This window comes from Styela clava, chromosome 3 (genome assembly GCF_964204865.1).
Source record: "Styela clava chromosome 3, kaStyClav1.hap1.2, whole genome shotgun sequence".
In the NCBI taxonomy this organism is placed as follows: Eukaryota; Metazoa; Chordata; class Ascidiacea; order Stolidobranchia; family Styelidae; genus Styela; species Styela clava.
The window spans coordinates 17,206,469-17,221,537 of record NC_135252.1 but is presented as its reverse complement, the minus strand read 5'-3'; the positions used below and the strand labels follow the sequence as shown (position 1 = coordinate 17,221,537).

At 35.7% G+C, this 15,069-nt stretch overlaps 1 protein-coding gene across 1 annotated transcript; it reads right to left on the bottom strand.

Annotated features, from left to right (window-relative positions):
* Nucleotides 1–1,249: 1,249 nt before the first annotated feature.
* On the bottom strand, nucleotides 1,250–14,707 carry LOC144421058 (uncharacterized). The gene is made up of 16 exons (XM_078111218.1): nucleotides 14,507–14,707; nucleotides 13,963–14,082; nucleotides 13,794–13,887; nucleotides 13,116–13,281; nucleotides 12,350–12,551; nucleotides 11,824–11,993; nucleotides 10,859–11,003; nucleotides 10,098–10,341; nucleotides 8,404–8,532; nucleotides 7,502–7,638; nucleotides 6,749–6,853; nucleotides 6,112–6,284; nucleotides 5,407–5,556; nucleotides 4,420–4,574; nucleotides 3,804–3,944; nucleotides 1,250–2,579 (listed from the first exon to the last, which is right to left on the bottom strand). Exons 1-16 carry the CDS (start codon nucleotides 14,613–14,615, stop codon nucleotides 2,453–2,455), a joined length of 2,367 nt encoding a protein of 788 aa, XP_077967344.1. The 5' UTR covers nucleotides 14,616–14,707; the 3' UTR covers nucleotides 1,250–2,452.
* Between the last annotated feature and the right edge of the window lie 362 nt (nucleotides 14,708–15,069).

The following is a 15,069-nucleotide window of genomic DNA, read 5'->3' as shown; positions in this document are numbered from 1 at the left end:
AATCTCTAACAATTATCTATTTCTAATAATATATTTTAGTTATATAAATCGACAAAACCATATGGCACTCCCCGCCAATAACAGTATTTCACAGTGGCGGCGCGTGGTCATTTTGACAACCGGGGCAAGCTACTGCGGGACCAAGTCACCCCCATCTACGGGGACAGGATGAGCGCTGTAAGTTCTCCCATCATTTTATGAGTATAAAAACCATTCCATCGGTAACAACCAATCGGCAAAAGCGACAATTTTTTACGATAAGAAAGTGTCTTTAAAACCGGTCCAAGTCAAGGGATTAATAAATATAGACATAGTTTATTTTGAAACCTCTTTCAAAAGGAAAGGCAATATTTACCCAGATAAATACAATGACATATTAACAGAAACTTCGGGAAAGCAGACAAAACCTAAAATAAGGTTTAAAACGTTACTATGAAGAAAGGAAAGGTAATGCAAAGATAAGGACATGCGTCGCTCACTCATAGATATATATGCTGCTAGACTTCTACTGCTTAAACATATGCAACACGCCGCGGTTTCTTGGAAGCAAAATGCTCAATAACGCGCTGATTAAAGTCATGCATCCCAGAAATAACGTCTCTGTGAATGGATAAAACAGTCAAGGAATTTAATCTATCTTGCTTCATTGTGTTTCTGAGATACGTTTTAATATGCTTCAGCGTGCTGAATGTTTGCTCTGCGTCGGCGGAAGAAATAGGCGTCGTCAAAATGATGTCCAGAAATTTTGCAGACGCCGCAAAGGTAGTTACTAGAGTGTTATCTATGAGAAACCCATAGAGCGCGCAAGTTGATGTGATGTTAAAAAAAGTTTGATTGGTGTATATACATCGTAATTTATTTTCCAATTTACCCACGTTTATCATGGGGTAATAGGGGGTAGTGTACGGCGGTGGGTCTAAGATAGGAAGGTTGAGGTAGATAGGCAGTGGGCCTAGGATAGGAAGGTTGAAGAGATGGGGTAGTAGGTCGAGGATAGGAAGGTTGGAAGAGATGGGGTAGTAGGTCGAGGATAGGAAGGTTGTGTAGATAGGCAACGTGTCATAGATAGAAAGGTTGAGGGAGACATGGTTACAATTTCTGCAGACGCTTGGACACTTTTGTCAATCAGACAGATATTCAAGTAAGGTTGTAAACATTGTCTCGTTTTCGTATTTCCCCACGGAATCTTTACTTCAGTTGTAGTGATCATAAATAAGATATAGGGAGACAAGATGCGGTCTTAGGGATAAAGACTGTTCACCCTAATATTCAAAGTTCGATTCCCACGTTATTAATTTCACGTGTTATGGAATGTGATTCCAATCTGGATTCCCTCAGGTGATAATAAGCACACGATGTTGATTGTCGAATTGTTGTATATTATTGAAAAGATGCACGATCCAAATACAGATAAATATGTACACACTTAATTCTTAATGCAGTAAGATTACGGTCAGATCACAAGTCATATATCGAGTGAAACAAAACACAATATTATAGACTAGAGCATTCTCGGCAAACCGGAAACGATACGTGGTCGAAACGAGAAAGGCAATACATGGAGCGAATGCATTATCGCTGTTGCGAAACATAATGTGGCCTATTTTGTGAAATATTACATGCTATTAATATGAAAGGGTTGAATACATTATAATTCATAGTTACACAATGCACATTCGCTACAAAGGCTCGCAGACTATGAGATAGATAAGACTGGGATAAATTAGCTATCAGTATTTGTTACGAATAACTCTAACATAAATTTTGGTTTCAAACATGTAAACCAGTTGAAAAAAGCTAACATTCCACAACACTCTCAAAACAGGCGTAAAATTGTGTGCAAAAGTGAAGTATGAGGAGGAATTTTCTGGGGACAAAGATAGGGAAAACGTCTATATCTAATCATTATGATATTTTCCACGCTTATTTTGAAAAGGGTTTTCAAGTACCGGCAGGTTGAGCGCTTCAAAAACACCATTTTATTCAAAATTAATCAAACAGATGTTATAAAGTAATGACAACAGATTTTAGCGTCGTATATTCTGGCAATTCATTTTATTTATACTAGTATTTTGGAAATATTATCAAAACCCAAAAATAAATAAACAAGACAATATTCACAATCGCGCCTGAAAATCTGTCTGATTAAAATAAGTGTCTGGTCTGCTGGATAAGTTTCAAATGTTACATGGCGATGAACTTTATGAAAATATGTCATTTTTTAAGGAAAAACACAACTCGGGGAAAGCGTCCGTGGACTGTAAATATAATACATTTTCACGAATTAGTTACGTTATGGTTGTTACGATTTTTCCTGCTCATCACTGCATATATATACCACACTCAAAAATACAGTGACAAAAAATCAATATTTTTGCTTGTTATATTTGAATTTTTTGTCCGAGTAGATCCTTATTTACTAAGTTCCACCAGATCTTTATTTCACATATTTTTATTCACATTGAATATTGACGTATGTTCCAGGAATATTCTGATTTCTTTTCAGCATATCCGAAAGTGTTTTGAACGAAGGACGATTTGAAGGAATCCATTGCCAACAACTTTTCATAATTTCGTAACTGAAACAAGAATTTATCGTTAAATAATAGTAAGTGCCATATATAAAACTTGTGACGGGATAGGTGTCCACAGTCGTGTCCGGAAATTTCTTTGTAGGAAATTTCGCCACAAGAGCATTTTGCAGTAAAACACGTCTTTGTGATAGCATGAAGAATCGCCGCAAGAGCATTTTGCTGTAAAACATGTATTTGTGATAGCATAAAAAATTGCCGCGGGAGCATTTTGCTGTAAAACAATTATTTGTGATAAAAACAGTTAAGTTGTTAGGGCAGGGCTGGGCAATTATTTTTGGTATCGGGCCACTTTGAATAATTATTCAAAATGCAGTGGCGGGCCGGACTAAGTAGAGTCAATTGCGTGTTTTTATTGTATTTTATTACACATTTAAATACGTACGATAAATCATGCCCCGTCGGTAGTTTTAGAATTGATCAAAAGGTAGGCTACATCGCGCCCACGAAGGCTATGCAATTAAGATGTTCGCCGTGGGCACCAGACATTTTTTAGTTTCCATTTTCACAAAAGCGTTTTTAATCTGTTGCGAGCCGTTTGATCATAACTTGTTTCTGTTCATTTTTTAGTATTTTATATTGCCGCTCCAAATCTAGATTTAGGTTGCTTGCAGATTCACTCCTTTATTTATCTTTAGCATCTCGTCGCCGATGATAACTCGTTTTTTTCAATGGTTTCACAGTTCCGTATACAAGACATGTATATGTTGAGGAAAATTTGTGACTTGAAGAGACTAATCGCCGACGTAAAAGTGTTTACGTTCTAAATAACACCTCGAGATGACGAAAACAATCGTCGATTTAAAGGAAATTTAGTCGAATGTTATTATATAACGTCTAAATCTAGAAACTTGCTCACGGGCAGGATAAAACGTTGCCGCGGGCCGCAACTTGCCCAGGCCTGGGTTAGGGTATGCTCTTATATACTTAATATTTTTTAAATAAAAAAGTACTTCAAAAATCTAACTGTTTTATTGCAAATACTTGTTTTACAGCAAAATGCTCTTATGCCGATTTTTCAAGTGGTTGTATTATACCGCATGCTTAAACCTCGTTTGAAATTTTGGCAACTTTTCTGAATTGTTGTGGGTTGTCATTTATTTGTGTCGTGGTGGAGTTCAAACTGACTTTATGAAATGTTGGAACTCTAAAAACTAAATGACATAACTGACCCCAAAAGCCCATCACAAACTGAGGAATACAGAGACTTACAACTCTTTACTGCAGCTCATAGGGCGACCCATCCTGTATCCTGTTTTAAGCCTCAAATACAAATCATCTGTCGAAGTAATATTCGGAAATGGAGAAGAACCGAGAGTGATTGCTTCATACATGACGATTCCGAAAGACCATCTGGTAGAAAATTAAATAGGCTGTTTTTTAATGGCAATTGAGCTCAGATCTCATTAAGTATTCTCAAATCCCAAATGTTGGTATTGCAATACAGGCTCGTAGTCGCGGGCAATTCTACCTTTTGGTGATTTTCCTCATTTTGAATATAGATATTTGAATCTTGATTTGAACAATTTTTTTGGACAGGATTGAAATGTCTGGAAAACGGATTTGCTCGCATGAAATCGAAACGATCAAATATTCCGAATCGTGTTAATCTAGGTTAATATGCGTGAGTGATTCCCGGTAAACCCTTGAAGTCACAGGCTGGGTCTTGTGTTGAGTCAATCACTGACGGTTAGTTTAGTTGATGAATGGTGACTTACGTCTAGCCCGATTCGAGTTAATGAATTACTTGAGTGGCCACAAAAAATGCAAATGTTTGGAATGAATACAATGGAAATAACTAAACTTTGAGTGTATTAAGGTCTCTCACACGTCGCTTCGCCAAGTAATAGGTACTTTTCCACGTTCCATTCTTTCCGGACTCGTCCATTTGAAAGGAACATTTCTTTCCATCGCGTTTCTTATTTCTCCGTATCTATAAACATCGTTCGCCAAACCAAAGTCTGATATTTTGCAGACAAGATCCTGTTTTATTGTGAATGCATATTTTTAGGACAGAAAAATATATAAAAAATCCTAGTTTTGTGGCATATGTGGACGCGAGGGTAGTTAATATGTTGACATAGCAGCTAAAAATGTCGGATTCAATTACTGTGCTTGCCACACTCACCAAAATAAATTGGGAGGGCAATGCTGAAACAGAAAGATTCTAGATTTTTCATAATTGTACCTCACTACGTTATCATGGTACAGAGTGGAAGTATGAAACCGCCTCATAAAAAAATTCGAATAAAAACATCAATTAAATAAAGTTTTGTACGTTGGTATTGGTGTTTTATTTGTTCGGTATTGGACCTAACATCGCACTATGTGTAAGCGGTCATTCATATGTGCGAAAGAGGCGATTATCGTGAATCTGCAGTTGACCACAAAACAATCGAGCAATTGCTATAGTTTTTCTATGAGAGTATCAATTTGATTCTGAAAACTTCCAAAATTTTTAGGAAGTTACTGAAAATCAAAAATATCATAACTGGCGCCATAAAACGCTACTTCAATACTTAAAATTAGAAAACCTGATATATCTACGTAGTTAGGAGCAGTGGTGGAATTCAGCCGGTTCGCACCGGTTCTATAGAACCGTCACACGGAATTTATGAGATCAGCGAACCGGTTAAAATTACTAGTACTGTCAATGTTCTGTTTGTAACAGAACCGGCTGAAAAACTATGACTTTTGTGATGAAACCAGCTGACAAAAAGGTTGAATCTCACCACTGGTGAGAATGTGTAATTATTGCTAAAATCTAACGATGACTGGCTCCACTGAACTTTTATACGACAAACATATAACAAACCTTTCCAACAAGTACGTTCCTTGCAGCTAGGTCTCCATGTATTATTCTATTATGAGCTAGATGTTGCATTCCATCAGCAATTTGTTTACAAATTCTACAAATATCCGAATCGGTCAATAGATATGTGTCATCCCGTTTCCAGTTTTTATCCTGATTTAATGTTAAATAATCAAAGGTTAGAATTGTTACACATATGTGCATACATAGCATCCGCATTTTCGTTTAATTTAGCGAGTCTCAAAAAAGGGGTATCTCGCTTTTCTACACTTCTGCCAATTTTATCAACTTCATATTATTCTTACTCTAACCTTTTAGCCGAAGTATTATATCTATGCTAACCTAAAACCTAACATGAATCCCACCTCATATATGTGGCATGGGATTTTCATAAAAGTGTGTGGCATAAGTTTTGAAGCCTCTGAAGGTGGGATATTTTGTAAATATTCTGAGTCTCTTGTTCGGTTAACTACTCAGGTCGACTGCGGGAATATTTAGCGAATTGATCGTTAAAAATACAATGACTATAGTGGAGGATGTCATAACCCACAAGCAATTGGGTATAGTCCATGCTACTGTAAAAATACAAAGCAGCAGCTCTATTACAAAACTAGGCAAATAAACAGATGACCGGGAGTCGCAGACTTGAGCAGGTTGTATATGATATATACGAAATGTATACGAAAAATGGGAGCAACTGTATCATACCTCTCTTGCTTCCAAAAGGAAGTTGCGCAAATCACCGTACATTAAGTACTCAGTTATCAGCAAAATAGGAGAATCCGCAGTACAACACGCAATTACACTGACAATGTTTTTATGCTTCTCCGTAGACATAAGAAGATGCATTTCACTGAGAAACTCATCATCTGGTCTTCCGTCTGAATACACGATTAAAATGCTTCAAAATAGTAAACTAGCAGTTAAAAGTAATCAGTAAGTAGCAGTTAGAAGTAATCTTTGCTAAATGACTGCCATATCGACCATAGAAAAGTAATTGATCGTCGCTTTGGAATTGGATTGATAAAAAATGGTTATTAGATCACATTCAATCTCAAATTTTCAACGACAATTCCGAAACTATAATCTACAAATCGTGTTGGTTCAGTTGAATGTAATTACAGGATTCTCAAGAAAGTGAGTAAATAAATTAAAGTAATAAATTATGTAGGCAGTGCCGAACCGGACAGATACCGGTTTTCCAAATATATGATAATACCTTACATATCGTTAGATATCAGTGGCAGTTTGTACAGGGCTCTGCACTAAACGAAAGGCGTACAAAACAAATTAGGGAGCTCGATATACCCAAAACCCTATAAGAATAAATCTAATAATGACAAACCCGAAGGCGTTTTCACTGCAACATCGATGTGTTTCATGACGCCATCTTTGCTAGTTATTAGAATTCCTTTATTTACAACAGCAAATTTCCCTCTTCCTAAAACGTCTAGAAAAATATCGTCTTTATTTTATACCGTTGAAAAAAAATTAAAATATGTACAAAAATTTCAACTGTGAATAATATTAAAAAAAAAGCTAAAATTGAAACTTTAATAACATTGAATAAACTACAAGTGCAATAAACTGCTTGGAAAATTGACGTAAGAACTCTAGCAATCTCAAGTAGACATTCAAAGGAAATTTTGCGTATTGACAACATCGGAATTTTCGTGCACATTCGTCAGTATACGTCGTACACATATTACCGATTTATTTTGAAAATCAGATTAAATGGTTGTAAATATAACAAAAACAGTCAAATGCAGGTTGGCCATTTGAAACACTTTTGGTCCTTTATGGTAATTTAAGTAGTTTTACATGTATTCTCTTTTTAAAGGCGTCATTTCAGGTCTGGCCTTAGGTCACGGCTACCTATGTGACAACAGTGGTTTCCGTATTTCCATATCCCAAGCTCTAATGTATAGTTGTAAAATATTCTATACAATATAGTATTAAGAAACAATGCATGACTTCCCTAAAAGCATGACTCGTAAAATAAAGTCCAAATTAATCGTGGATTTTGTACTTTGTTAATTAATTAAAAGGTAATAAAACCTAAATACGGAATCATTAATTACAGGGTAATACTAATTACCTCCCAGAAATAAATCTTTACGATCCACTTCCCATTTTTCGAAAACAGTTGAAATATTTTTTACGGTACCAAGTTTCGCTCCCTCGTCATTCTCGTATGCTACGACAAATATTGAAGACCTTTTTCTCATTTCGTTGCTATAATAAATGAAATAAACATAGATTAAGTTTACAAGTAATATGAAAAAGTCTAGTCTGTGTGATTAAAGGTCTGCTGCACACTAACACAAATATACGTCTAGCACAAACGTTTTTTCAGATAAGCGTATTTCAGCTATTCTGGAAATCTGACCTCGATAACACAAAACGTTACTGAAATATATCAGCGTTAGTTAGGCAGCCAAACTTTCAAATCACATAGAATAGTCATATTTATTCTTGAAGCATCCTTGCATTTTAAGAATAGGGATCCACCTGCGCGAACTGATAGCACCAACTGATAGTATAATGAGAAGGTATGTTTTTTCGAAATGTGTGGCAACTGTTATGATTCTTATCTAAACCATAACTTAATCTGGTAAATAATGTCCGCGTAATTTCTTCGTGGCATAGTTGGATTGATTCTGCAATAAAACCCCGAACAATTATGCCCCGTTGTTGTCATAATTTTCGAAGGTTAAAAATGCTCTGAATCTGAACCTTTGACAACTCATAGTCCGATTGAATGAACTAAAGTCTTCTTTGTTAAATCTTTGCCTCGGTCCCAGTACCCGACATATGCTCAGCGACGATTTCTCTTAACATGGTGAAAAAAATTCTGGAATTGAACCGAGAATCATTTGGTACGACAGCTAGTAACGAATTATTAAAATTGGATGACTGTCGTAGCACTTCGTCTTCTGATCTCTACTTACCGTAGGTATTCACATCATACTACTAATACTACCAAATAAAGCTTATTACCGTTGTTTCCAGCGCCTGGCTCCGAAGCATATCACGATAACAATTATTAGAAATGCAATTGTTGGAAGAATGAAAATTTCGTTCCCGGTACATCCAGATCCTTTTAGTAATCCATCGCCAAATGACAACCTTAGGAATACGAAGAGAATACATGACATCAATTACGTAATGATAACGTCATGGATAGGCGTAGTAGACGCCTAGAGTAGGTCTATAAACGATGCGAAATACTGCACCATGCGTTTGAATGAAACAACTAACCACGATGGAAAAAAACGGTGACCGTACATTTGAACCCATGTACATTTGAACCCATGCGTATATCCACGGGTTCAATCTATATGCGGGTGCTAAAACCCATGGGTTTAACTATCCGTGAAACAAAAAAAAAATCCATAGGTGCAATCGCATACAGGTGCAATTGTCATGGGTTCAAATGTACGTGGGTTCAAATGTAATGGAACCGAAAAAAAACATATATAAACGAGATTGGGAATTTCGACAGCAAGGTGATTTCTCAACCGGGGGCTGTTGGGGTTGGGGTGGGGGAGTTGCTTTGTATTTACTGAAGTATTACTAATAGTATTTAGTTCTTTATTATTGCTATGGTATTGATTTTCGGCGCTTCAGAAGTGTGTGTACCAATATAGAGGTAACTAATTTTGTTCGCCTACTTCACATCAAGTTGTGTAAAGGGACTGAAGCATATGGACAGGGGGTATATTCACTTGGCTAACACAGGCCCTCGTAATATAACTGAAAATAAAAATAGCTATAAAATTATGATCTAACCCAAACATTGTACACATACTACGGGAGTACCGATTTGTGCACACTTTAAATACGAACTAATATGTATAAAAGCGGGAGTGCGACTTGTGTGTAAGACTAGACAAGAGTCCATTGAATGAATGGTGAGGGAAGAATGGAGAGTTCTAATATAAGCGAAGAAAAGAATTTAACGAAAAAAAGTTGGGAAACACTGCTTTAATGGAAATGAACAAGGTTTGTTACTGACTGAGTTGAACAACAAGAAGTTTTTATGTTTTTGGAATATGCAAGGTGATCGGAAGGTCGTCGTTCGCAAACTGTATTGCGTTATTTCTCAGAAAATGTCAATTACTTTATGAATATCCAACACATTCATGTGGGATAAATAGGTATTACCCGATTTCTAAGTAAAGGAATTTTACTCCAGCGGTCATATAAGCAGAAAACGCTCAGGTCAAACAGTATTGAGCTCATGGGAAGCCGAAATGCGACCTGCGGTTAAATTGTGAGAGCACGGATTTCGTTTCCTCGTAGGCTGACACAAGGTTTACCATTGAATTTCGTGGTTTATATCTGATCTCCTCGTGCGTCGGATAAAATTCTTGGTTTTCCGTGTAATTCGATATATCATAAACAATTTCGTGATGAATTGTGTCAATTGGAAATAATTTACTTGCAGTTTCTCGTTTCTGTGCGCGCAAATGTATTCGTTTAAATTGATATTTGAGACCAATCATTTTATGCATTTAAAAGCGACAATATTCACTAAGATTTGCATAATATTGCCCAAGCCGTGCTCAGATTATATTTGGTACAGATCAGTTTATGACCCATTTTTTGCTGAAATTTGGCGATGATGTGCAACGTACTATTATACTTTCTATCAAATTTGATTTTCCCATTTTTAAGTACTCTCAACTGACCTTGGACATGTGCATTCTAATGTTGAATTCGAGCATACAGCAGTTTTACTACATAAATGATTTTTGATTTTTCCACAATCAAGTCGACAACCAGAGCCATTCCAATATGTATTCACCCCGTTTCCAGCGTAAAGTTGACCACATTGGCATCTCGCTGCTACTTTACTTGTAGATTCGAAATCTATACATCTTGCATTCACATCACAGTATGATGGAATATCCGGCGGACTGCATGCGTCAATATCTGAAATATGAATTATTCTGATTGTCACATTATATAACAGGGTGGCCCAAAAGCAGAACCCATACTTTGTTAATTACTTCTACAAAAATGAAGTGAATTCGTGTAAGATTTGCACTTCTGTTTGTGTATGATTGCTGTGCCCAAAAGTTCCCTTATTCATTCGATGCTTTGCACAAAAGTTCTGTTCTCACTAGAATAGGTTCCAAGTGACCGGGGTTCTGTCTATAGTACTGGGTCTCCCTGTGCTATATTATCGTGTACTTTGTTCATAAATTTGAAAAGTTGAAATTATACAAAGTGATGATTTGCATTAATGCTGTTTCAATGTTTCAAGGCGTGTTTGATATATCCGGTACTGTTTAGAATTAATTTGATACAACAAGATATTTCCTTAATGGAATTTGTGTTTTCGATGAAGATTTCCAGTATACGTCTGTACTTTTAATGTTCTAAGTAGAACGAAAAGCATATTACTGGATTGTTTAAATAATATTAAACATTAGAGAAACATACAAACCTTTTAACACGATTTTATCGGATATAGAATAACCTTCCTTTTTTCCACACAGTGGGATGATTTCTACATAATACACTGCATTAATTTCTAGATCTGTTTTCCATGTGAATTGTTTTTGATTGCGTAAAGTTTCCGTAACGCAAAACTATAACGTACAAGATATTTGCATTAGCGGGAATTAATTACAACAACACATCAATGCTCTTCGCAGCGAAATATGCAAAGGAATTAGATTAATTTAACCTATGGAATTATGAGAAGGCTCAAATTGTTTGGGTCTAGAACAGGTGCATAACTTCTCATACGCTTTTCACCTCTAATAGGAATCAGTACAATCATCCTCTAAGCCAGAGTTGCTCAACTGGCAGACCGGGGTCCAAATCGGGACCCTTCGATTATTCATTTCGGATCACATCTGCTTCTCGTATTGTAAGCATTATCATCGTTTTCTTCCAGTTAATACCAAGGAACGACATTGTGCATTGCTTTTGTATTTTGTTGAACGATGCATTTGAAGTTTTTTTTTTACATAATAGTATATATAAAATTATAAATATATATATTTTCTGGAATGACAGAACCCAATATATTTTTAAATTTTGTATACAGATCCTTGGTGAAAATAGTTGAGTAGCCCTGTCCCAGGCAACTAGTTAGTAGATTTTGGGAAAACTTTAATCTTCTCGTATTGGCGATTTCTACCGAATTTATTAATTTCTGAGTTAAGTTGTGGGCATTGGATTTCCCAAATTTTTATTATCTTGCTATTTCAACATACCTAGGATCCAACGCCTTCGGATTAGCTGTTTTATTATTGAGTTTTTGGCAAAAGCAGTTTAGCCCGTAACTTTAAACTGTAAGCACTGATGATCGGCACACCATATTGTCTACACGAATTAGAGATTTTTGCAATTAAAGTAATATTTACAATAGTGGAAAATAATTGTACCATTTGGTGAGATTACCGTTTCAATTCCTTCTTGACCGTTCAATTTTATTCTGAAAGAAGTTACTTTTGAATTTTTTGCAATATCGAGTGGAAGATTCCAAGATACTTCTATCGGAGCTGAATTGTTTGCGAGATCGTATTTCGGTTTCATAACAAGACTTGATACTGGTCCAGAACAGTAATCGCCTAAATATATATAAAAGTGGATAGGCTGTCATGAATGATCAATTGAAACCACCGTACTCGCTGAGTAACAAGATGTACTAAGCCATAAAATAAAACAATACAATTATATTATCAGTAACTTTAGTATATATCTATGTTTTGATAATTTTTTATTCTATAAACGTTAATTTTAGTAATTTTCAAAATTCGTTCGTGAAGCAGCTTCAAACTTTTTGAAAATCCTAAAATACGGAAGTTTAGAAAGACTAAGAATTATGTTGCATTTCATTTTTACAAATGAACTCTAAATTATATGACGCATAAATACAATCGTGTCGTGCTGATTTCTATTCGTCAAATACAAAGAATGCAGTGACCTCCAGAATCAAATTCCAAATGTTTGCACAGTTTTGAAGCTTGCAACTCGTTCATATTTTGTCTTTCAACAAGCTCATGCATGCAAAATCCGTAGAAATCCATTCGAGTTTTTTCACTCATAGTGTGATTTACATAAGTTCTGAGGACGATATCGTGCTTCTGGCCGAATTGCACATTGTTCCATTGCAGGCGACGAGTCTCCTATGCAAAAGAATATTGCGTTAGGCCAGAAAATATTGCTTCGTTTTTACTTCCCTTCGCCTAATGAATAGGCGCTTCGTCATGCTGACCACGCTTGGTTTTGTGCTTTTAAATTTTTGATGGCACTCAATTTTTAGCTGCGGCAAGACACACATCAAAGACGCAAGATTCTGTCTGACATTCCAACTTGAAGTTATTTTACCGTTTATTTCGATTTGTATAAATGGTTTTATCGTCGTTACGTCGTTTTAAATCGAGGATTGAAATATACAAACTTAACAAGGATTTCACTCGTTTTAATCAAGGACCACATAACGTCCTTTCAATGAAACCCAGTCTCGTCACTCACTGGCGTCTTTGGGGGCAACTTCGCACCTTATTTATACTCATTTAAAGGATAAATCGTTCCTCAAAATTTCCTGTTACATGATAAAAGCCATGAAAAAGATTGTATTCAAAAAAGAGTGATTTCCAAATGAGAAATTACCTATATTGGAGCAAATCGTATAATGTTCTTTACAAAAGAGAATAAACAGAATGTCACAAATCTTTGACATACATTACCTTGTCTAAATATGCATAATTTTCTATTGATTTACAAAGATTATTTTTTTTGCAATTTAGACACTCGTAACGGTTTCCATTATGTCTACAGAGAATGTTTAACTTGTCGTTTGTGAGATTAGTCCTGTTATAAAATAGTAAGTCTTTGCAAATTTGTTCTTCTTCCCTGAATGAAAAAGACATGCTGTTTTTTTTTACAGAAAAGTTATCTTTAGTTTTGATTCGTGGTATATTCCTATTTATGAAAAAATAGGATATTTGTTACAAAATAACTTTGTTGCGAATTCAAATGTTTTTAGAAAGTTATTGTGGAATTTGAGTTCCCCACTTAGAATCTGATTGAATTAAAAATGAAATTTACAAAAACTTGGTCGGCATTGGTCGATCAATGAGGAGCAATATTCATACTTCGGTGATGGAAGGCTCAATTTATGACAAAAAGTTTTCTAAAGCCTTGTGATATCTAACCATGAGTCATAATTAACATATTTTTACAGGTTCATTATGACGAATCAAAGAAAATAGTTAGGTTAATGCTTTTACTAAGGTCGTAGTTTGTACATCAGTATATTCGAGGGTATACTCAATTTTGTTCGAAGTTAGTCGTGATATAAATCTCCAAAATAATAATTGGTCTGTTAAATATCGGGAAGAATTCCAACATCAAAATGAACCAACTTTGTCAAAGCTTGCGTATTTCTTGTGTCAATTTTTGCTTTTTCACTACTTAGAGCACTGCCCGTATTAAATAGTATTCCATCGGATTCTGAACCTATACACAAACAAGAAAATTGAGTTGTCATAATTCTGCCTCCGCTTTGCTTAAAATATTTAGGTAGAGACTAACCATGATTGCCGATAACATCCCACGTTATTACCAGAGAAACTTCGATTTTGTCTTCACTTGTTCTTGAAACATTGTAGAAATATTCGATGTTGGAGATTGTTTTAGTCTCTCCATATTTTTCTGCAAACGTATTAGATAAATGAATTTCTAAGTTATATTGTATTGATGATTGCCGATTACTAATGATAAATTATATACGTAATGTGGATCCTTCCATAGGCCTGGTCAGGGGGCCATGCTTGTATAACCACGACAGCGAAGTGAGCCTGTTGAGAGATTCGTCAATAACATATCGTTAGAAATTAGTGGCTGCTCTCACCTGGCCTTGTTCGGAGCGAAAAGCCCGAGTTAGCGTCATGTTGAGTCGCATTAATAGGTCCAACTTTAGCTACGTTCTCGGCGAATGGTCCAAAAACGGCCCTGAGATTTCAGGCGACTCATTTTGCGATGGAAGCGAAGCGATAGACAGGCGTTAATTTTCAAGCGCACAGTGCCTGAAAAATCTCTACTATTAGTAAAAAAGTGGAGTATTATTGTACATTACCTGGCTGTTTTGGACAATTCCCTTCAAAGCCGACGACATATGCAGTATTGCAGCATATGAGCAGCAAAACGTCCAAAAAACAACGATAAATCACACTAAATCGAGTCATTTTTTAGAGTTACCTTCCTAAAATAATGAATACTAAGAAGTAATACTGCAAACCAAAATTCATCAGATCGTCTTATGAAATCAATGGAACAACTCATTCCATCTATTCTTTTCAGCTAATTAGGTTAACTAAAACGCATTAGCATTTATATTATTCATGATAGAAAAAAATGTTTCGAAATGCGCAAGAAAATATTGTCCACGTCGAGGACTGATTCCTGTTTATGTCACTGACATCAATTAATTATTATTTAATCTATCCATAAGTGACATAATAAACGCCCAATTGAATTATATGTAACCACATCGTCTTTTGTGGTCAGCTATTAGGAACTGAAAGATGAATTGAGTATTGACAATTTCGAAAGAAAAATTACGATCTTTAATACACATTCTTTGGCCAAAAGTGGGGTAGCTAGCAACCACCTGAGGGGTAGCTAGCAACCACCTGAAGG